At 39.4% G+C, this 24,447-nt stretch overlaps 1 protein-coding gene across 3 annotated transcripts in view; it reads left to right on the top strand.

Moving 5' to 3' along the window:
• Positions 1 to 17,117: 17,117 nt before the first annotated feature.
• KHDRBS2 (KH RNA binding domain containing, signal transduction associated 2) overlaps positions 17,118 to 24,447 on the top strand; it is a 795,143-nt gene continuing 787,813 nt past the window's right edge. For all 3 annotated transcript variants that reach the window (XM_055406844.2, XM_088831069.1, XM_088831070.1), the window contains exon 1: positions 17,118 to 17,286. In XM_055406844.2, coding sequence (XP_055262819.1) covers positions 17,199 to 17,286 — 88 coding nt within the window. In that variant the 5' untranslated portion in view covers positions 17,118 to 17,198. The remainder of the gene's footprint in view (positions 17,287 to 24,447) is intronic.

Here is a 24,447-nt window from a genome sequence, read left to right as displayed (position 1 = left end):
TGACTTAGCAGCAGCAGCAAGAAAATACTTTGAATACATTTTAGAATCATGTTTATGGGTCAAGACTAACAGACTTCTCTGAAAGTCCAGGCACAGAAATACAGGGATTACATTTATGAATGTCTCACACAGTGCCCTGTCTGATGCTGTAATTGTTTGTAAGGAACCAAAATATATTACAAGGAATTCTGCCTGTACAATAATGAACATAAAATTGTTCTGCTGAATATAAACTCACGTATTTTCCCTGGAAATCAATCCAATTGGATGAATACCTGCATATCTTATGAAAGTTTGTCAATCCTAAATATTTTTTAAACTAGCTTTGTGTTCCATTGTCAATAGTCAGGTTTTGCCTTCCACCAAATGACACTTCTACCTTCCGTAATGAGTATTAAAAAAGAAAAAAAGAATATAAAAAATTACCTTCAGTAATGAATAAAAAAATTGAAACCAATAACATGAATAATATTATTCTCAATGCTCTTAGCTGTATCTGTCTGTACTTTGATGAGTTTTATTTAAAGATTTTTTCTGTCATATGATATTGGTGTACCATTTAGATTTTTCTCATTTTATTTTTATTATTATTGATCTTGTTTCGCTTGTTCTTTTGGTTTGCCTTGCAAGAAACTTAAATTTATCTTTATTTTACTTTCTACGATTCATCTTTGAGAATTCAGTACATATTTTAATTTTTTAAACCTATACCAGATAGGTTATAAATATTGGTGAAAAAGTACACTGCCAAACCTTTTAGCTGAGCTATATTTTATTTTTAATGGAAGGATTATTAGTATTCATGGGAGAATATGAATAGTCTACATTTTGAGTTTGGTTACATTTCCATTTGGCTGCTTTGTAGAAATAATTTTTCTTTTTATGGAGGATTTATCAGAAAATTTTAAGAAAGGAAAAAGCTTTCGAAAGCCATTACCCTGCCTGGGAAAATGAATACTTTTTTGATGTAATGGTGGAATGCCATGCCTGCTGCTCAATCCCGTCTGACTCATTTGCAACCCCATAGACAGTAGCCTGCTAGGCTCCTCTGTCCATGGGATTTCCCAGGCTAGAATACTGGAGAAGGTTGGCATTTCCAACTCCAGGGGATCTTCCTGACCCAGGGATCAAACCCACATCTATCGTGTCTCCTGCACTGACAGGCAGACTCTTTACAACTGTGCCACCTGGGGAAGCCTGATTACATTTTTAAACCAAATTTACAGCTACATGGTGGTGGTTGGTGGTGGTTTAGTAGCTAAGTCGTGTCCGACTCTTGTGACCCCATAGACTGCAGCCCACCAGGCTCCTCTGTCCATGGGATTTCCCAGGGGAGAGCACTGGAGTGGGTTGTCTTTTCCTTCCCCAAGGGGTCCTCACAACCCAGGCATCTCCCATGATGCAGGCAGACTCTTTACACAGAGCCACCAGGACATCATAATGGTCATTTCATGCATAAAATTATTTTCACTTAAAAGAAGACAATCCTTCACTGACTAATTCTTTTGAAGTGGCTGTGTAGTAAATTTCTGCAACTGTTATTTTCAATAGAATAATTGAGCCAGCTTAATTATTGTATTATTTTTCATTTGGAAAGAAATAAGTGGGTAATTCACACCTATGTGTTTGGTACTTTCACTATGATTTGTAAAGTTGTTTAAAAGGTTTTGTGATATGTGGCCAAATTAATTAATCCAATACATGCTATAGTAAGGGTTATATGAAGTAAGTGTGGCTCTGGTTCTCCACGGCTAGCTAGTAAACTGGGGTTTGAATAAGACACTTTGAGGTTGTTTTTGGTCATATCTTTCTAAGTTTTTTAATTTTTTTAAAAGTAATTTCAGATTTGTGGAAAAGTTGCTAAAAGAATAGAGAAAATTTCAACATACCCTTCATCCAGTTTCTCCAAATGTTATTATTTTATACATTTGCTCTATCAGTTTATTATCTTCTCTCTGTGTGTGTATCTTTGTCTCTCCCTCTACTTTTCTCTGCATACACAAGTAAGTACATATATTTTTCTTAATTCTTTGAGAGCAAGTCACACACACAGGGCTCTTTTACCTTTTAAATACTTTATTGATACATATGTATGGGCTTTCTGCTACTGCTAAGTCACTTCAGTCGTGTCCGACTCTGTGCGACCCCATAGACCACAGCCCACCAGGCTCTTCTGTCTCTGGGATTCTCCAGGAAAGAATACTGGAATGGGTTGCCATTTCCCTCTCCAATGCATGCATGTATGCTAAGTCACTTCAGTCGTGTCCGACTCTGTGCCACCCCATGGACAACAGCCCACCAGGCTCCTCCATCCACAGAATTCTTCAGGCAAGAATATTGGAGTGGGTTACCATTTCCTTCTCCAATGTATGGGCTCAGTTGTGTCCAGTTCTTGTGACCCCACGGATGGTAGCCTGCTAGGCTCCTTTGTCCATGGAATTTTCCAGCAAGAATACTGGAGTGGTTTGCAATTTCCTACTTCAGGGGATCTTCCCAACCCAGGGATCAAATCTGTGTCTCCTGCATTGGCAGACAGATTCTCTACCACTGTACCACATGGGAAGCCCCCAAATACTTTATTATGTATGTTCAAAATCACAGACATTCACCTGTATAAATATAATGCTGCTGCTGCTAAGTCACTTCAGTCGTGTCCGACTCTGTGTGACCCCATAGACGGAAGCCCACCAGGCTCCCCCGTCCCTGGGATTCTCCAGGCAAGAACACTGGAGTGGGTTGCCATTTCCTTCTCCAACGTGTGAAAGTGAAGTCGCTCAGTCGTGTCCGACCTTTAGCGACCCCACGGGCTGCAGCCTACCAGGCTCCTCCATCCATGGGATTTTCTAGGCAAGAGTACTGGAGTGGCTTGCCATTGCCTTCTCCATAAAATATAATACCATTGGCAAAATTAAAAAACTTATATAATAGACATTATTCACATTTTTCCTAATATCTCATCTCTGTCCTTTATGGTAAAAAATAAATGTAAAATAAAAACAAACTTCTCCAGGATCTAATCTAGAATTACACTTTGTGTTTAGCTGTTGTGTACTGAGATACTTTTCATGATACTTATTAGCTTCTTGGTAGTTGAGTGGTTAAGGTATCACTCAACATCTTACACAATGTCTATGTCTTTTGATTTTTTATTTGTTGAGTCTCTTGTGTTGCATGAGGAAGTCTTGGCGCTGAAACTGTGTTTTCTATTTCATTATCATTCTCTTCAAACGGCTTACACTTGCTTTGTAAGAACTATTCTGTACAGTAGGATTTCGTAATGATTGCTTCCTGTAGGCTAATATAATTTGAGAGACAGAATGATTTTAAAAATTATACCAGAGAATGAGATGGAGGTGAGTTTGAGTGAAGTCCGGGAGTTGGTGATGGACAGGGACGTCTGGCGTGCTGTGATTCATGGGGTCGCAAAGAGTTGGACACAACTGAGCGACTGAATTGAAGGTTGATTAACCATCCTTAAAATTACTATGCATCTCATATTATCCATTATTAAAATGTTATCTTAAAAATAAAAATCTTAATTCTGATAAAAATAAAAAATTATACCAAACAAGTATCTGTAGTATTTTTAAAATCTTTAATGGATCCCCACCCCCACCCATCCCCACTTGGTATTTTATTAAACTTAACATCAAATGAGAGAGAAAGTGGCCAAAAACAGAATAAACAAAACAAAAACTTGAGTGGAATGATATTCTCTTAAAATAATATTTCAATAGTAACTAATTCTTTCTATGAATTTTTAAAATAATCCCTCCAACTAAATCTTAATCCACTCTCTATTCCCTTGCTTTAATCATGATGTAAAACAAATTGCTTATATGTTTATGTCTGTGGTAGAAGTTTTAGTATACTTGAAGGCTGTCTTTATTAAATCATCTCTTAGCCTTCATCAACTTATACTAAATACAAGGGGCATCAGATCTATATTTGCTATGTATGAAAAATACTTTACTGATGTGATTTTTTACCTTTATATGCTGATCTTCAAGTTAGGCTTCAACAGTACATGAATCAAGAACTTCCAGATGTAAAAGCCAGATTTAGAAAACGCAGACGAACCAGAGATCAAATTGCCGGCATCATTAGATCATATAAAAAGCAAGAGAATGTCAGAAAAACATTTACTTCTGCTTCTTCTACCATGCTAAAGCCTTTGGCTGTGTGGATCACAGCAAATTGGAAAATTCTTAATGAGATGGGAATGCCAGACCATCCCCTGAGATATCTTTTTGCAGGTAAAAAAGTAAGAGAACCAAACACAGTACAAAGGACTGGTTCAAGATTGGGAAAGGTGTATGTCAAGACTTTATATTGTTACCTTGCTAATTTAACTTATATTCAGAGTACATCATGCAAAATGCTAGGATGGATGAAGCACAAGCTGGAATCAAGATTGCCGGGAGAAATATCAACAACCTCAGATATGCAGATGATACCATTCTAATGGCAGAAAGTGAAGAGTAAGTAAAGACCCTCTTGATGAGTGTGAAAGAGGAAAGTAAAAAAAAAAAGTTTATTTAAAACTCAGCCTTCAAAATACTAAGATCATGGCATTTGGTACCATCACTTCATGGCAAATAGATGGGGAAAAAGTGGGAACAGTGACAGATTTTTATTCGCTCAGGCTCCAAGATCAGTACGGACAGTGATTGCAGCCACGAAATTAAAAGATGCTTGCTCCTTCAAAGAAAAGCTATGACAAACCTAGACAGTGCATTAAAAAGCAGAGACATCACTTTGCTGACAAAGGTCCATATATTCAAAATTACGATTTTTTTCAGTAGTCATGTACGGATGTGAGAGTTGGACCATAAGGAAATCTGAGCACTGAAGAATGGGTGCTTTCAAACTGTGGTACTGGAGAAGATTCTTGAGAGTCCCTCGGACAGCAATGAGATCAAACCAGTCATTCCTAAAGGAGATCAACCCTGAATATTCATTGGAAGGACTGATGCTAAAACTGGGAGCTCCAATACTTTGTCCACCTGATGTGAAGACTAGATTAATTGGAAAAGACCCTGATGCTGGGAAAGACTGAGGGCAGTAGGAGAAGAGGGCAATAGAGGATGAGATGGTTGTATGGCATCACCGATTCAATGGACATGAGTTTCAGCACATTCTGGGAGATAGTGAATGACAGGGAAGTCTGGCATGCTACAGTCCATTGGGTCACAAAGAGTTGGACATGACTTAGCAACTGAATAACAACACATTGACCTCCAGAAATAATCAATACATGAATTGCAATTCAACAACTTAAAGATTTAACTTTAAGAAGACAGTAATTTCACCTTGGAGCCACAGATTCCTTCCCCTCTCCCAAATGTAGTGACTGCTCCTTGCGTTCCAGGGAGGCCAGCTCACATGTGTCAGTGCAGTGACTGACCACAGAGACACAACCTGAAGAACTTGATCAGTTTTCCAATTAGAGATAATTTCAATATCAGAAGTGGTTTATTTGAGTTGTTGGGCCACTTTAGAATTAAAAATAGCTTACATTTTTGAGGATTCAAAATAGCAGTATTCCAAACACACTGTTAAGTCTTCAACAAATATCAGTTCATTTCTCTCTTTTCTTCTGCCCTTTAACTACATCATTGTGTCAGCTTAAATCCCATAAATTTATTAATTTTAAAGCTTTCCAATCAGAAAACACTTTTTTACCCTTATGTATGTACATGTGTATATATATATGTGTATATATGTATATATATATATACATATATATAGCTCAGCTTTGAGTGGTGAATATTCATTTTGTGCCATGACATATTAGCACATAGCATAATTTCAAGTCTAAACACATTATATATGATAGATGATTTGCTGCACGTGCTACTACTGCTTGGTTGTCAGTAGAGCTAAGTCCCCACTCCCTTCTTGCAACCCCAAAATATATCATGGAGGTTGTAACTACAATGAATAGAAATAATAAAGGAGCATCTTCAGTTTAATGGGCTCTGCAGTGTTCTTCAGTAGGTGACGAGTCAGTCAATATCTTAGTCCTTCATTTTACTCTTAGAGTCATTACATAAATGACTGGGCTGCTACAATTTCATTAAGCCATAGTTATTGAGAGTGGATTCTACTAATCTTTGGGGTAAGTGGGCTAGTACGGTTTCCCTAAAGTTGATGATAGCTCTGAAACTGTTGAAATTATAATGCAGTAAATGGAATGCTATTGAAAATAAACCCTTTAGAATTAGAACTCATGGTTAAATAAGATAAATCTTTATCTAAGGTATATAAATTAATTCAATAATGAGTTTGGTTAAGTTATTAACACCATTAGTAGAGGAGATAGTTTTTTACCAGTAATCATAAATTCATGTATAGGAACTTAATACTCTCAATTCAACAATCATCTAAAGAAGGCTCTGAATTAATTTATATTTGTATTTATAAAATGTTTGCATTATTAGTGTTGCTGTGAAAACTCCACTAAACAATTGTGGTATGTATAAAATATTTATGTGTGAAGTAAATGGAGAACACAGAGTCATCTACTGAAAACACATGAATCTGCTGCTGGATAAGTGTACATGTGAGGAAATTGGACAGTCTGCCTTTACTCAGCCATATCCTGTTTGGAAATAAGCAATATCTGTGATTTAATTGTGAAGCATATTGATTATTAAGGGTCAATATAGCTTCTATACTTTTAGTCTATAATGCCCATCATGTCTTAAACATACAAACTATACTAAATATTAGGTTAATATTAGTTTTCTTTTAGTTCTTTAAAGCTACATAAATATATAGTTTTTTTCTGTTAGAATGTATTTCAGGCATTTGTTGAATGTTTACCAAAGAAAATAAAATTATAAATCTTTTTTGATAATAAGGAAGACAAATGAAATCTAGCTTACCATTTGTATTAATGACTTGGATATACAGAGTCATTGTATAATAAAGTCACCCATTTGGATAGTTCTCCATTGTATCTCTTTAGTGCACCTTTAATCAAGGAAAACAGAACTATGAATGGGTTATGTAACTGCTGTGACTAGACAGAACAAGAGTTACTTCATCTTTTTGATTCATGAAACTGGATTTGTGCTTATTCCCATCAGTACCATATTATTTTAATCTCTTGGTAGGCTGCAAAGCAAAATGTGATTGCAATTATTGCACAATAATTTTTCTAATTTATAATTCATTCCACAACACTTACAATTTATTAGCTGTGGTTGGTGTTTTATCCATTCTCTGCTGCTATAGCATTTCCTGGCCACCTTTCTATGGACTGGTAGCATGTTTCCCCTTCATACCTCTATACAAAGTAGGTACAGAAACAGGATCCTTCAACGACTAAACAACCTGCCAGAAGAGATCATTTGAGAAGCTCTTCCAAAAAGTGATGATATTTCTTTATGGTGCCCCTAACATTTTGAATAAAGCCAGATATATATGCATATATATATATATATTTTTTTTTTCCCCCAGCAAATCTTAAGTAATTTGTCTCTTAAGTAGTTTGTCTCCATTCATCCCCCACCCTTATCTGTCCCATGTCTCCTAGAGGACTGCAGTCACAGGACCTCAGTCTGTACCGGGAAGAGGCCAAGCTCTATCAGATCACATGACTTTTGCAAGGGCAAGTCCAGCTGCCTGGAATACTCATCTCTGTTCATTTTTTATAGATAGCTCCTTCTTTTCCACTAGATTTTGCTTTAAATGTCAACTCCTTAGAAAGACTGCACATCTATCCTGGTAAAAATTTTTTAAAAATGAGTTACTTTAATCCCTTATTTTCTTACTTGACTCCTTTCTTACTTCCCTTTTGGCCTTGATGCATGCAGTAATTACCTGTTCTCTTGTATGCTTGGTTTTATCTTTCCCCATTCAAAGATAATCTCAATGATGTCAGGGTTCATTCACTAGTATTTTTCCAATTTCTCTCTAGGCTCTTTTCAATATTCAGTAAGTACTATTGAATGCAAACATGCATAAATAAATTAAATATTTAGTTACAAAAAGGTAGGCTAAAGCAGTGCAAATGTTACCTAGTATACTTGAATTTGGGGGCTTCCCAGGTGACACTAGTGGTAAAGAACCTGCCTGTCAATGCAGGAGAGGGAAGAAACGCAGGTTTCATCCCGGGTCAGGAAGATCCCCTGAGGAGGGCATGGCAACCCACTCCAGTACAGATGCCTAGAGAATCCTATGGACAGAAGAGCCTGTTGGCCTACAGTCCATAGGGTCACAAAGAGTTGGATATGACTGAAACAGTGCACACACACATCACAAGATACTCTTACACTCTTATATTCTAGGGGAACAATAATACAGGGCACACAGATCATTTTCAAGTGCTATACAGGAAAGTTCTTAATTAAAAAAAAAATTCTGGAAGAAATGTGATTTTCTCCCCTACAGGCTAAAACCAAAATTATCAATGAGTCATGGTTCTCCCAGTTTAATTCATGAACTTTCAGCATTCCTATCACATGTATTGGTGACATAGTCATTTCCATTGGTCATGTGGTAGCAGACATTTAGCTTCCGGGGGAGGGATAAAGGTGATTGGTGTTGGGGAGAAGGAACAAGATGGCGGAGGAATAGGACAGTAAGACCACTCTCTTCCCCACAAATCCATCAAAAGAACATATGAACATGGAGTAAAGTCCACAAAACAACTTCTGAATGCTGGCAGAGGACATCATGCACCCAGAGAAGCAGCCCATTGTCTTCGAAAGGATGTAGGAGAAAACATAAAAGATGAAAAGAGAGCCAAAAGGAGTAAGGACGGAGCTCCGTCCTGGGAAGGGAGGCTTTAAAAAGAGAGAAGTTTCCAAATACCAGGAAACACTCTCACTGGCGAATCTGTGGCGAGCCTTGGAACCTCAGAGGGCCACATAACCCTCTACTTTTTCAAGATTTTTTTTAAAAAACCCACAGATTACCCACTAAACGGTAACTCCCAGCGGAGAAGCAGTGCAGACGCCTGCATACGCCATTAGCAAGTGGGGGCTGGGCAGGGAGGAGCCGGCTGAACTGCTTAGAGAGAAGACTGGGCTTGAATGCCACGAGAACAATCTGAGAGAACTGGGGATAGCAAAGCAGACTGGGATAGCTTCCCCACAAAAAGGTGGAAAGCTCTAAGCTAAGACTCCGCCAGACCCACTCACAGAACAAAGGACTGAGCAGAGCGAGCCGGCTGTGGTTGGCCCATCCCCCATCCCCCCGGCTGAGACAGGCAAGGCGGGGCAGGCAGAGCAGGAGGGGGCAACCACGGCCCCAGAAAGGCATTTGATACCAAACTTCAGGCAGGCTTTGTTGCTAATCAAGACTTCTTGGGCTCCGGCTGGTCGATATCCACCTGAGAAGGTGCGCCGGTTGTACACCCAGAAAACCGAGTGGCAGGGACTGGGGAGGCGATAAGTCGCAGTGACCGTGCTTGCCAAACACCTGGTCACCTGAGCTGCTTGGACCGGGGAAGGCACAAAACGCAGGCCCAACCAAGTCTGTGCCTTTGTGGAGTACCCAAGAACCTAAACTTGAGCAGCTCAGACCTGGGAAGTGCATACAACCCAGCACCGGCCTCAGACAGTTCCCGGCAGAGCAACCTAGAGCCTGTGCAGTGTAGACTGGGACAGCACACGCGCTGTGAGCAGGGGCAAACCCAGTGTGGCCGAGACGCTGCGAACACTCCCCACAGATGCCAGAGATATTTGTCTGCAGTGTTCCTCCCTTCCCAGAAGAGGACTGAACAGCTGAGCCTTTTAAAAAGTGTCCACCCGCACCCTAGTGTCAGGGCGGAAATTAGACACTGAAGAGACCAGCAAACAGAAGCTAAAACAGAGGGAACTACCTTGGAAATGACAGATAGAGTAGTCTAGAGGCTACTCCAAGGATAAGACCAAAAACCAGAGGCAAGAGGCTTAAGCCCGAATCCTGAGAACACCAGACAACTCCTAACTCCAGGGAACATTAATCAATAGGAGCTCATTAAACATCTCCATACCTACACTAAAACCAAGCACCACCCAAGGGTCAACAAGTTCCAGAGCAAGACATACCACGCAAATTCTCCAGCAACACAGGAAAATAGCGATGAGCTTCAATAAACAGGCTGCCCAAAGTCACTCCAAACCCACTGACATCTCATAACTCATTACTGGACACTACATTGCACTCCAGAAAGAATAAATCCAGCTCCACCCACCAGAACATTGACACAAGCTTCCCTAACCAGGGAACCTTGACAAGTCACCCGTCCAACCCCACACACAGCGAGGAAACTACATAAATAAGAGAACTCCACAACTGCCAGAAGAGGGACAGGCCACCCTAAGCAAAGCAGTATAAGCGAGATGAAGAGGCAGAGAAATACCCATCAAGTAAAGGAACAAGAGAAATGCCCACCAACACAAACAAAAGAGGAAGATATAGGGAATCTACCTGATAAAGAATTTCGAATTTTGGTGGTGAAAATGATTCAAAATCTTGAAAGCAAAATGGAGTTACAGATAAATAAACTGGAGTAAAGGATTGAGAAGATGGAAGAAAGGTTTAATAAGGATTTAGAGGAAATAAAAAAGAGTCAATATACAATGAATAATGCAATTGATAAGATCAGAAACACTCTGGAGGGAACAAGCAGTAGAATAACAGAGGCAGAAGACAGGACAAGCGAGCTAGAAGATAGAATTGTAGAAATAAATGAAACAGAGAGGAAAAAAGAAAAACGAATTAAAAGAAATGAGGACAATATTAGAGACCTCTGGGACGATGTTAAACGCTCCAACATTCGAATCATAGGAGTCCCAGAAGAAGAAGACAAAAACAAAGACCATGAGAGAATACTTGAGGAGATAATAGTTGAAAACTTCCCTAAAATGGGGAAAGAAATAATCACCCAAGTCCAAGAAACCCAGAGAGTCCCCAACAGGATAAACCCAAGGCAAAATACTCCAAGACACATATTAATCTAATTAACAAAGATCAAACACAAAAAACAAATATTAAAAGCAGCAAGGGAAAAGCAGCAAATAACACACAAGGGGATTCCCATAAGGATAAAAGCTGATCTTTCAACAGAAACTCTTCAGGCCAGGAGGGAATGGCAAGACATACTTAAAGTGATGAAAGAAAATAACCTACAGCCCAGATTACTGTACCCAGCAAGGATCTCATTCAAATATGAAGGAGAAATCAAAAGCTTTACAGACAAGCAAAAGCTGAGAGAATTCAGCATCACCAAACCAGCTCTCCAGCAAATGCTAAAGGATCTTCTCTAGACAGGAAACACAGAAAGGGTGTATAAACTCGAACCCAAAGCAATAAAGAAAATGGCAATGGAATTGTACTTATCAATAATTACCTTAAACGTAAATGGGTTGAATGCCCCAACTAAAAGTCAGAGGCTTGCTTAATGGATACAAAAACAAGACCCCCATATATGTTGTCTACAAGAGACCCACCTCAAAACGAGGGACACATATGGACTGAAAGTGAAGGGCTGGAAAAAGATATTCCATGCAAATAGAGACCAAAAGAAAGCAGGAGTAGCAATACTCATATCAGATAAAATAGACTTTAAAACAAAGGCTGTGAAAAGAGACAAAGAAGGAAACTACATAATGATCAAAGGATCAATCCAAGAAGAATATATAACAATTACAAATATCTATTCACCCAACATAGGAGCACCACAATATGTAAGACAATTACTAACAAGTATGAAAGGGGAAATTAACAACAATGCAATAATAGTGGGAGATTTTAATACCCCACTAACACCTATGGATAGATCAACTAAACAGAAAATTAACAAGGAAACACAAACTTTAAATGATACAATAGACCAGTTAGATCTAATAGATCTCTATAGGACATTTCACCCCAAAACAATGAATTTCACCTTTTTCTCAAGCGCACACGCAACCTTTTCCAGGATAGATCACATCCTGGGCCATAAATCTAGCCTTGGTAAATTCAAAAAAATTGAAATCATTCCAAGCATCTTTTCTGACCACAATGCAGTAAGATTAGATCTCAATTGCAGGAGAAAAACCATTAAAAATGCCAACATATGGAGGCTGAACAACACGCTGCTGAATAATGAACAAATCATAGAAGGAATCAAAAGAGAAATAAAAATATGCATAGAAGTGAATGAAAATGAAAACACAACAACCCAAAACCTCTGGGACAGTGTAAAAGCAGTGCTAAGGGGGAAGTTCATAGCAATACAGGCACACCTCAAACAAGAAAAAAGTCAACTAAATAACCTAACTCTACATCTAAAGAAACTAGAAAAGGAAGAAATGAAGAACCCCAGGGTTAGTAGAAGGAAAGAAATCGTAAAAACTAGGGCAGAGATAAATGCAAAAGAAACAAAAGAGACCATAGCAAAAATCAACAAAGCCAAAAGCTGGTTCTTTGAGAAGGTAAATGAAATTGACAAACCACTATCCAGACTCATCAAGAAGCAAAGGGAGAAGAACCACATCAATAAAATTAGAAATGAAAATGGAGAGATCACAACTGATAACACAGAAATACAAAGGATTATGAGAGAATACTACCAGCAATTATATGGCAATATAATGATTAAACTGGAAGAAATGGACAAATTCCTAGAAAAGTACAACTTTCCAAAGATGAACCAGGAAGAAATAGAAAATCTGAATAGACCCATCACAAGCACGGAACTAGAGGTTGCAATCAGAAATCTTCCAGCAAACAAAAGCCCAGGTCCAGACGGCTTCACAGTTGAATTCTACCAAAAATTTAGAGAAGAGCTAAGACCTATTCTACTCAAACGCTTCCAGAAAATTGCTGAGGAAGGGAAACTTCCAAACTCATTCTATGAGGCCACCATCACCCTAATCCCAAAACCTGGTAAAGATCCCACAAAAAAAAAAAAAAAAAGAAAAGAAAACTACAGGCCAATATCACTGATGAACATAGATGCAAAAATCCTTAACAAAATTCTAGCAATCAGAATCCAACAACACATTAAGAAGATCATACATCATTACCAAGTGGGCTTTATCCCAGGAATGCAAGGATTCTTCAATATCCGCAAATCATCAATGTAATACACCACATTAACAAACTGAAAAATAAAAATCATATGATTATCTCAATAGATGCAGAGAAAGCCTTCGACAAAATTCAACATCCATTTATGATAAAAACCCTCCAGAAAGTGGGAATAGAAGGGACATACCTCAATATAATAAAAGCTATATATGACAAACCCACAGCAAACATTATCCTCAAAGGTGAAAACCTGAAAGCATTTCCCCTAAAGTCAGGAACAAGACAAGGGTGCCCACTCTCACCACTACTATTCAACATAGTTCTGGAAGTTTTGGCTACAGCAATCAGAACAGAAAAAGACATAAAAGGAATACAATTTGGAAAAGAAGAAGTAAAACTTTCACTGTTCGCTGATGACATGATCCTCTACACAGAAAACCCTAAAGACTCTCCCAGAAAACTACTAGAGCTAATCAATGATTACAGTAAAGTTGCAGGATATTAGATCAACACACAGAAATCCCTAGCATTCCTATACACTAATAACGAGAAAATAGAAAGATAAATTAAGGAAACTATTCCATTCACTGTTGCAACGAAAAGAATTAAATACTTAGGAATATATTTATCTAAGGAAACAAAAGACTTGTACATAGAAAACTATAAAAGACTAGTGAAAGTAATCAAAGAGGACACTAATAGATGGAGAAACATACCGTGTTCGTGGATTGGAAGAATAAACATTGTAAAAATGAGTATACTACCCAAAGTAATTTATACATTCAATGCAATCCCTATCAAGCTACCAACGATATTTTTCACAGAACTAGAACAAATAATCTCACAATTTGTATGGAAATACAAAAAACCTCAAATAGCCAAAACAATCTTGAGGAAGAAGAATGGAAGTGGGGGAATTAACCTGCCAGACATCAGGCTCTACTACAAAGCCACAGTCATCAAGACAGTATGGTACTGGTATAAAGACAGAAATATAGATCAATGGAACAAAATAGAAAGCCCAGAGATAAATCCATGCACCTATGGACACCTTATCTTTGACAAAGGAGGCAAGAATATAAAATGGAAGAAAGACAGCCTCTTTATCAAGTGGTGCTGGGAAAACTGGTCAACCATTTGTAAAGAATGAAACTAGAACACTTCCTAACACCATACACCAAAATAAACTCAAAATGGATTAGAGAGCTAAATGTAAGACCAGAAACTACAAAACTCCTAGAGGAGAACATAGGCAAAACACTCTCCGACATAAATCACAGCAGGATTCTCCAAGACCTACCTCCCAGAATATTGGAAATAAAAGCAAAAATAAACAAATGGGACCTAATTAAAATCAAAAGCTTCTGCAAGCAAAGGAAACTATAAGTAAGGTGAAAAGACAGCCTTCAGAATGGGAGAAAATAATAGCAAATGAAGCAACTGATAAAGGATTAATCTCCACAATATAAAAGCAGCTCCTGCAGCTCAATTCCAGAAAAATAAATGACCCAATCAAAAAATGGGCCAAAGAACTAAACAGAACATTTCTCCAAAGAAGACATACAGATGGCTAACAAACACATGAAAAAATGCTCAACATCCCTCATAATCAGAGAAATGCAAATCAAAACCACAATGAGATACTATTTCACACCAGTCAGAATGGCTGCTATCCAAAAGTCTACATGCAATAAATTCTGGAGAGGGTGTGGAGAAAAGGGAACCCTCTTACACTGTTGGTGGGAATGCAGACTAGTACAGCCACTATGGAGAACAGTGTGGAGATTCCTCAAAAAACTGGAAATAGAACTGCCATATGATCCAGCAATCGCACTCCTGGGCATACACACTGAGGAAACCAGAATTGAAAGAGACACATGTACTCCAATGTTCATCGCAGTACTGTTTATAATAGCCAAGACATGGAAGCAACCTAGATGTCCATCTGCAGATGAATGGATAAGAAAGTTTTGGTACATATACACAATGGGGTATTACTCAGCCATTAAAAAGAATGCATTTGAATCAGTTCTAATGAGGTGGATGAAACTGGAGCCCATTATACAGAGTGAAGTAAGCCAGAAAGAAAAACACCAATACAGTATACTAACACATATATATGGAACTTAGAAAGATGCAAATTATAACCCTGTATACGAGACAGCAAAAGAGACCCAGATGTATAGAACAGTCTTTGGGACTCTGTGGGAGAGGATGAGCGTGGGATGACCTGGGAGAATGGCATTGAAACATGTATATGTGAAATGAATCGCCAGTTCAGGGTCGATGCATGTTACAGGATACTCGGGGTTGGTGTGCGGGGATGACCCAGAGGGAGGATAAAGGGAGGAGGGAGGTGGGAGGGAGGTTCAGGAGGGGGAATTATTGTACACCCGGGGCATATTCATGTCAATGTATGGCAAAACCAACCAATATAATATTGTAAAATAATTAGCCTCCAATAAAAAATTAAAAGAAAAAAAGTGATTGGTGTCAAATGAGTGCATAATTGTCACTTATGGGTCGCTGACCTTCTCTGTCTCAGTTTCCACAACTGTAAAATAAAGAAAGTAATACTTGTGCCAGGTTTTGCAAAGTGCCTCCATAAGGACAATTTGAGATCATGGATGTCAGGGCATGTTCAATTTTTATAACATTTAATTTATATTATTTATATAATGTTATTCACATAAAATTCTTTTTAAATTATATTTTATATATTTTATTATATATATTTATAAATATAGGTATTATATACAATATGTAATTATGTTTATAACAAATAAAAGATAATCTCCAACCTTATCTTGAAAAATAAATAAGAAAATCCAGAATACAGTAAGATAACTTGGAAAAGTTTCAGCATGCTTTATTTATAAGATAGTTAGCCCTCCTTCTTCCACAAAAAAAAAAGGGGGGGGGAGAGGTGAATTATAAGATAACTTTATGAAAACAGATGGTGGAAAAGTTTATTTTGTAATATCCAAAGTAGTTAAGCTGCATTTTCAAGTGCATTTGTGAGAGAAGGATGAGCCGTGTTGGTGATACCCGGGGGGTTTAACTCTGTTTTATTAGAAAAGCAATAGCAATTGCTCCTGGCGAAAGAGACTGCGTTTCCTAGATGACAGAGAAACGGGGAGGGCGGAGCAACTGTTGTTGCCTGCTTCCTAGTCTCTTCCTTCTTCGACATGTTTTTCTAATTCCCTCACAGACTGATTATGTGGCTTTTTAGTTTTAAAATTCAGCCCCCTTCCAGAAGGCCCCCTTAGATAGGTACGGGGAAAGGAGGAACGGACGGAAGAAAACCAGTCAGTCCCGCTGTGACTGTACAGTGGAGGCGCGTGGCTGTGTGGCGATACCGCCGCGGAGCCGCTTTATTTGTTCATCAATGAGCATCTACTGCATCCCCAAGGTACAGGTCAAGCCCACTGGAAACAGCAGCCACCCATCACAAGCAGTCTTTACTGTATATCCAGAGCGGGAGCGGCGCCGATCTCTGCGCATCGAGCGCGTGTGCAGGCAGGAGAGGGAACACCTGAGCCTCCGGATGCGGGTGGAGTCGCCTCTGCGCTCCTGAGGCGCTCCCGGCGCTCTCCAGTCCTCGCTGCGCGCCGCCTCGCCGCGTCTCACCCGCCGTCTCGGACTCCGGCTTCCCGGTTACCGTGCCTTTCCCGCTCTTCTAGGCTCGCGCCTCCGCAGAAGACAGACAGCTCCTCACACCTGGGCTCCACAGTTGAGCACGCTTAACGGCCTGAGGGCGCCCGCTGCGAGGAGAAAGCGCGCGCACCTTCGTTGCTCTTCCTTGCCTGGCGGTCCCGCCTCCCGCCAGTCCGGCGAACCGACGTGCGATGCGGCCCAATGGCGACTCTCAGCCGCTGTGGCCCCGCCCCTCAAGGCACACTCGCCAATGAGCGCTTGACAGGGGCGGGACGCGCCCTGTGCCCGCCTCCCCGTCCAGGCCGCCAGAGCGAGCCGACCAGGGTGAGAGCGAGGTACGGCCGCTTGACAGGCCGGGAGACTCGGCACCGCTTTAGCCCGCGGAGGGGCGGGCGGCGCCGGCCCAGAGAGGGCGCCAGACCCCTGCCGAAGCTGAGGCGGGCGGGCGGCGGGCGAGCAGGACGGCGGGACGTGCGTCCAGAGCACGGAGCTCTGAGCCTGGCCGGGGGCCATACGAAGTCCGCGCTATGGAAGAGAAGTACTTGCCTGAACTGATGGCAGAGAAAGACAGCCTGGACCCGTCCTTCGTGCACGCCTCGCGCCTGCTGGCCGAAGGTAGGACCTGCCCCGGGTGGGCGCAGACCGCCGGCCCCAGTCGCCGCGGCGGGGCTCGGGGAGTGGAGTCCGGGAGGACGCCTGTCTCCTTCACGGAAACTGCCCTGGAAGATGCTCGCCCAGAGCCGCGGCGGAGCTGGTCCTTGGGAGGCGGGTGCTACTCCCTCACTCCATCCGCGGCTGAATCCGGGTAGCCCGGAGCGGTGATGGAGCGACGTTAAGGAGCTGCGTGGTCCACCGGGATGTTTTAACTCCGCCAAGGGAAGGGAAGTCAATCTAGAGCGAATGGTGATCAATGTGGTGTTTGATGAGCTTCTTCTTATCTACAAATCAGTATTTCTTTTTCTTTACCTTTTCCTTTTTCTTTCCCTTTCCCGCCTTTCTTTTCTCTTATTTCTCTCTCCCTTCTGATTGAGAAGTGATTTTGATTTCCTTAGTCTAATTACAGTCTTTCCTATGGAAAGTCTTAGTATTAACTTAGATTAAATTATGCGTGTTCTGTTTGTGAATGTGGAAGGGGCTGAAATGCTTATCAGTTTATTTGAAGTGTGATGATTGGGTGCTCTGGGAGATGCTGGTCCCTGGGAACCCTCCACGATTGATCAACTGTTGTACCAAGTGTGCAGTTTGTGTGTGTGTGTGTGTCTGTGTGTGTGTACCTTAATGTTAAAAGAGATTTCATTCCCAGATGAACATAAATATCTTGTCTTTTGAGTTCTTTTGAAGGGTTGTTTAAACACACACACAGGAACTTCTGTATGACAGAAGTATTAACCTGATTACTACTCCCTTTATCTTGAAGCAGTGCTATCTAACTGCTAAAGGTACCCAAGATACCTGTAGAAATCTACATTTACCTTTATAAAAACTGAAGACTTTTTTTTCTGGGGGGGGGATGAATGTCTCAATATTGTGTTGCTTCATCATCAAATTGACTACAATGCAGTTTTGTTCTTTAGGTTCTTAGGAACTTACCTACAGCAAAACTAAAAGTAACAGCTTTCTTACCCTCAGCCCTTCAGCGTCAAAAGAAATGTTTTCTTTTGTGAGATTTAGTTTTACATGGAAGGAGAAACTCTAATCCTCCATGTATGAATTAGGCATTAGACTTATTTAAATGTTTTATTGATGGGTTATTACTTGCAACAATAAAGTATCAGATATTTTTCTGTTTTGTATATTAAGTAATTAAGAAAAACAACAATTGAAATATTAAACGCGTGAAACAAGTAAACTACTTTTCAGGGGACAAGTTGATTTTGTAGAGGATTTGGGATGGAAAATGCAGTCATGCTTACTACTTTCCTGTTTACTGAATAAAAAATGAAAACTAAAATTGAAAATGAAAGTCAGTTAAAAAGTTAAACTCTCCCTCTATTAAAAATAAATAAACTACATAAAATAATAGCAACATTGCAAATTAATGGATTAACAAATGTTCAAAATTATTAAAAATGCAATTGTGTTCTTAAATCATCTATTTTAATGTATTTTCCAGAAATGTCTTCATTTAGCTGATAAAGTTTTTAAAATAGAAAAAGTTACAAGTTAATCATTTTCTCAGACCTGCTAATTGGCCTTCTTTTGGTGACAATAGGCTAGATGATTAATTCATCAATCATTAATGAGAGTTAATGTACTGAAAACTGCCAAACTAAAGCAATGCATGTGAGGAGCTCTAAACAGGGTATAGAAGTATTTCTGTGTGGTAAAAGAGTCAACAGAAAAGTCTGTGCACCTGGCTCCTTAACATTTCCTTAACATTTTATTTTTCTCAGAAATTTGGTTTCTTGATACTTAGGAACATGTTCCTATGTATTTTGTAATTTAATATTTTCCCAGTAGGGGGAAGCATGTTCTGCTTTTGTAAAGAATTAGAAGTAAAAAGCGCCTAAATAGTAAAATGTCTAAGGAAGAAACAAAGATAGGTGTCCACATTTCAGAGGAATCATAAGGAGGAGGAGGAGGAGGAAGGGAGTAATGATAATAATTTTGAGTATATAAAGAAACTCTTTGTAATTGGCTGAAAGACCACAAGATCTAAATTCTGTAATTATACCCAAGCCTCTTCATGTTCTCATTGAACAGTGTCCTTCTGAATAAACCTTAACATACATTTTGCATTACAGATCTTTCGTTGTCTTTTCAAAGGCTGTCTACCTAGATTCTTAAGTCTTATTTCAAATCTCTATAGGAGAGTGTTTTGATAATTTTATTTCTCACCCCTGGAAATGTACTGATTGAAGGCAGTGGCTATAAATACAAATGACATAGATGTTCATTTGGAAAGAAGGTGTTCCGTGAAGTACATTTTAGCCAGCACTGTGCAGACTGTCTCAAGACTGAGTGTATAATAAAAATGATCCAGATGATTCAGTTCTTCGGAATGATTTTCTGGAAGGTAATATATACAAGGTCAGTGATGTAAGCCACTGAGCTTTCATAATGATTTGTTTTGCTGTTTTGATTGGTGGTAGATGCAAATCAGTGCTCCATTGTGACTACTGACTTAGAATTGAAGGTCATGGGGTTAAAAGTGCTAGTTTGTTGGTTATTTTGTTATTTTCGTTATAGTTTATTACTTCACTTGTTTTGGCTGGGTGCTTTCAATAGGAATGAGTCTGACAAAGCTGATAGAAGAGCCTGAATATTATATATACTACGTTGTTATTTAGAAAAGATCTTGAATAATATGTTTTGAATAGTATAATATTGCTTGAGTAATTCAGATAATTTTCTTCTGGATTATAATATTGTTTATTATCTATTTGTATGGAAGGTGCTTTGGAGTATGATAAAAGCAGATTCAGCACAATCCTTGAAGTTCCACGCAGTCTCTGAATTTGCTTGAAAGTAGATGAGGTTATTTATATCTATGATACTTCAGGGAAGCACACTAAACTGTGAATCCAGATACCAGGATTTTAATTCCACTTTTGCCTAAAATGAATCTTGGTAAATTTCCCTTCCCTGGGCCAGTTTTCTTGTCTTTCAAATTGAGGAGCTGGACTAGATGATCTCTATGCTTCTTTGTAATTCTAATTAAGTTTGGGACTGTTCCTGAGGCAAAGGAGTGCAGTTTGTGTATTCAGAATACCCAAATCAGTGGTTGAACATTTTGGAAACTTTTTCATTTTTTAGTTTAATGATTAATAATATGTTTATTGCATTGTATTGCAGTTTGCGGAGAAGGCAATGGCAAGCCACTCCATTACTCTTGCCTAGAAAATCCCATGGATGGAGCAGCCTGGTAGGCTGCAGTCCGTGGGGTCGCTAAGGGTTGGACACGACTGAGCCACTTCACTTTCACTTTTCACTTTCACACATTGGAGAAGGAAGTGGCAGCCCACTCCAGTGTTCTTGCCTGGAGAATCCCAGGGACGGGGGAGCCTGGTGGGCTTCCGTCTATGGGATCACACAGAGTCGGACACGACTGAAGTGACTTAGCAGCAGCAGCATTGCAGTTTGAGGTATACACATTATTTTGGGCACTGGGGACAGATTTATGTTCTTACTGAACTATTTTCAATGCTTGGGAGTTAAAAATGTATATACATGGAAATATTCTTGTTTGCAGTAAAATGTGTCTATCTGCTGATAGACATAGATCTGTTCAAATTTATATGTTCAATTATGGTGGTTCCATACCTTTAGAAGGATTAATACATTCTTAACCAATTTAGAGTGTTTGAGTTCTCTGTCTCTTCACAAATATTGGAAAATTCATCATTGTTTTGGTTTACTCATCATATGATGAAGTCAAATATTGCTAAATATACCAACAGTTCAAGTATTTTTAAAAACTCTGCATGCTTTTTTCAAACTTTTATGAAAATTTTGCTCTTCCATTTAGGGTTGGCCTGTTTGCAGGTGTGGGTGAATGAGAAGAACAAGGATCAATAATTTATTACAAAAGCTGACTAGTAGTGGCTTAACTACATTTAGATTTTCAGTAAGGATTATTTTTAATTTTGAATGTGTTCCTTGAAATATTTAAATATGATGTGTTCTTACGATAAAGAAAGGTATTGGTATAATATCTAAAACCCACTTCTGATAAAAACTAGTATTGATGTGACTTTTCCTTTGATCAGTGTAATCTTTTTGCTCTTCCAATAAGTTTGGGATAATACCTATTTATGTTTCTTAAAATAAAACAAAAAAATGGCAAAAAAATAACTTAAGATTTTCTTTGATCTGAAATATATCTTTGATCTGCAGTTAAAACGTATTTATTAAATAGTGGAGAAATTCTGCTTTAACAACAAAGCACTTGGGATAGAGTGTTGACACCCCTGGCAACTATGAAATAAAGGATATTTCATTTATTTCCTTTCTGATTCTCAGTTTCTTCTTTGGTAAAACAGCAAAATCCATCAGGCATGGTTCTTTTAAGGTTAAAAAGTACTGTTTGTGACATGTAAGGTATATTTTAAAATATATATTTTTATACAACCAAAGCAAAAACTTAAGCAGAAATTCTACAAATATAATATTTTAAGATTGTTCTTAGCATTTTAACGACATTATGGACTTGACCTCAACTTGAAATTTGATTTTTTAATAACATGAACACTGACTCATGTTAGTGCGTAACTCTCTGAATCATTGCTGAGTGAATTTTAACTCATAAACCAAATTATGAAGTAAATTATCTTATGAAAGATGGTTCCAATGAGGGTTTTTAAAATATGTTCCTTCTGTCAATAGTCGCTTGTCCATGTCTGACTTGAGCCTAGTTAGACTAGGATATGGGTAGCTCAAGATTAATTCCACACTTGGCCGTCACTCTGGGTAGCTGGTTTCATCCTTTTTATCAAGGGAAGTGGATCTGTCTCCTCCAACGTTCTTCAGCCTCCTCCTACCTGGAAACTCCTGTACTCTTTTCAATCCCCATGGATGAAATGCACCTTTTTGTTCAAGGCTGACTTATTCTCAGCATCCTTAACCCTGGTGCCCCTCTTCCCCCAGGCCTGTCCTGTCATTGTGTCCTTTCTTTAGTGGCTCCGCCTTCTTCCTCCCCATCTTTCCTTGGGGTAGCCTGTAAACGTGATTCAACTGGAATCACTTAAAAAAAAAATAGAATACTTATTTCACTTTCCAAAAGTAATACAAATAAACTTTTCCTCCCCTGTTTCCTTCCAGTTTCTGATACTGTGAGTCTGTACTGCTGCTGCTCACTTTCTCAGTTTACGTTCCACAGCTCTGTCTTCTGACTGCAGCCTCCCATTTTGTCCTGAAACCAGAGACTCCAATGAGAATCATCTAATTGCCAAATCCAATAAAATGTGTCTGACCTCTCATCAGGGTACTTGGCTGTAATTTTCACTATTGGTCTTCTTTTCCCAATTTTTTGGTTTCTCCCTTGACTTTTGAACACTACACACTGTTGGTTTTCTCTTCTCTCTGTTACTGACTCTCAGAATCCTCCCTCTTTTTCATCATCACCCCAGCACACACACCCTGTCAGAGTGGTTCATTTATTTATTCATTTAAAATTTATTTTATTGGAGGCAAATTACCTTACATTAATATATTGGTTGGTTTTCCATACATTGACACGAATCCACCCCGGGTGTACATGTGTTCCCTTTCTTGAACCTCCCTCCCACCTCCCTCTTCCCCATATCCTCCCTCCAGGTCATCCTCGTGCACCAGCCCCAAGCATCCTGTATCATGTGTCGAACCTGTACTGGTGATTCATTTCACATATGATAATATACATGCTACAATGCCGTTCTCACCAATCATCCCACCTTCACCCTCTCCCACAGAGTCCCAAAGACTGTTCTATATACCTATGTCTCTTTTGCAGTCTCATATACAGGGTTAAGGTTACCATCTTTCTAAATTCCATATATATGCGTTAGTATACTGTATTGATGTTTTTCTTTCTGGCTTACTTCACTCTGTATAATAGGCTCCAATTTCATCCACCTCATTAGAACTGATTCAAATGCATTCTTGTTAATGGCTGAAAAATACTCCATTGTGTACATGTACCAGAACTTTCTTATCCATTCGTCTGCAGATGGACATCTAGGTTGCTTCCATGTCCTGGCTATTATAAACAGTGCCGCAATGAACATTGGAGTACATGTGTCTCTTTCAATTCTGGTTTCCTCGGTGTGTATGCCCAGGAGTGCGATTGCTGGATCATAATGCAGTTCTATTTCCAGTTTTTTGAGGAATCTCCACACTGTTCTCCATAGTGGCTGTACTAGTCTGCATTCCCACCAACAGTATAAGAGGGTTCCCTTTTCTCCACACTCTCTCCAGCATTTATTGCATGTAGACTTTTGGATAGCAGCCATTCTGACTGGTGTGAAATGGTATCTCATTGTGGTTTTGATTTGCATTTCTCTGATTATGAGGGATGTTGAGCATTTTTTCATGTGTTTGTTAGTCATCTTTATGTCTTCTTTGGAGAAATGTCTGTTTAGTTCTTTGGGCCATTTTTTGATTGGGTCACTTATTTTTCTAGAATTGAGCTGCAGGAGCTGCTTGTATATTTTGGAGATTAATCCTTTATCAGTTGCTTCATTTGCTATTATTTTCTCCCATTCTGAAGGCTGTCTTTTCACCTTACTTATAGTTTCCTTTGCTGTGCAGAGGCTTTTGATTTTAATTAGGTCCCATTTGTTTATTTTTGCTTTTATTTCCAATATTCTGGGAGGTGGGTCTTGGAGGATCCTGCTGTGATTTATGTCAGAGAGTGTTTTGCCTACGTTCTCCTCTAGGAGTTTTATAGTTTCTGGTCTTACATTTAGCTCTCTAATCCATTTTGAGTTTATTTTGGTGTATGGTGTTAGGAAGTGTTCTAGTTTCATTCTTTTACAAGTGGCTGACCAGTTTTCCCAGCAAGAGGGGTTCATTTAAAGGCAAAGTCTAACCATGTCGTATCTTTAAGTGTTGTTCTGGAAGGCAGGCTGTCTCTGACCACAGGCCAGCAGAGGTGGGGAGTGGGGGGGTGGTGCCTCCTGGATGTTCCCAGGGCAGGGAGAGTCCAGGCTGTCCCAGGTGCCCACGAGAGGGAAGGGCCCTTGTTGCTGATCCCCATGTGATCTCTAGTGACACCAAGACGGATTGGGGAGAAGTTCCAGCAGGAGTGAAAGTTGCTCTGACCCCCCCTGGCTTGGAGGGGGGGAGTATGCATTGCTC

Source organism: Moschus berezovskii, chromosome 23, assembly GCF_049115385.1.
Source record: "Moschus berezovskii isolate FMDL1 chromosome 23, NW_MosBer_1.0, whole genome shotgun sequence".
In the NCBI taxonomy this organism is placed as follows: Eukaryota; Metazoa; Chordata; class Mammalia; order Artiodactyla; family Moschidae; genus Moschus; species Moschus berezovskii.
Note: the sequence above shows the minus strand (reverse complement) of the source record. Positions and strands in the feature narration are given on the sequence as shown.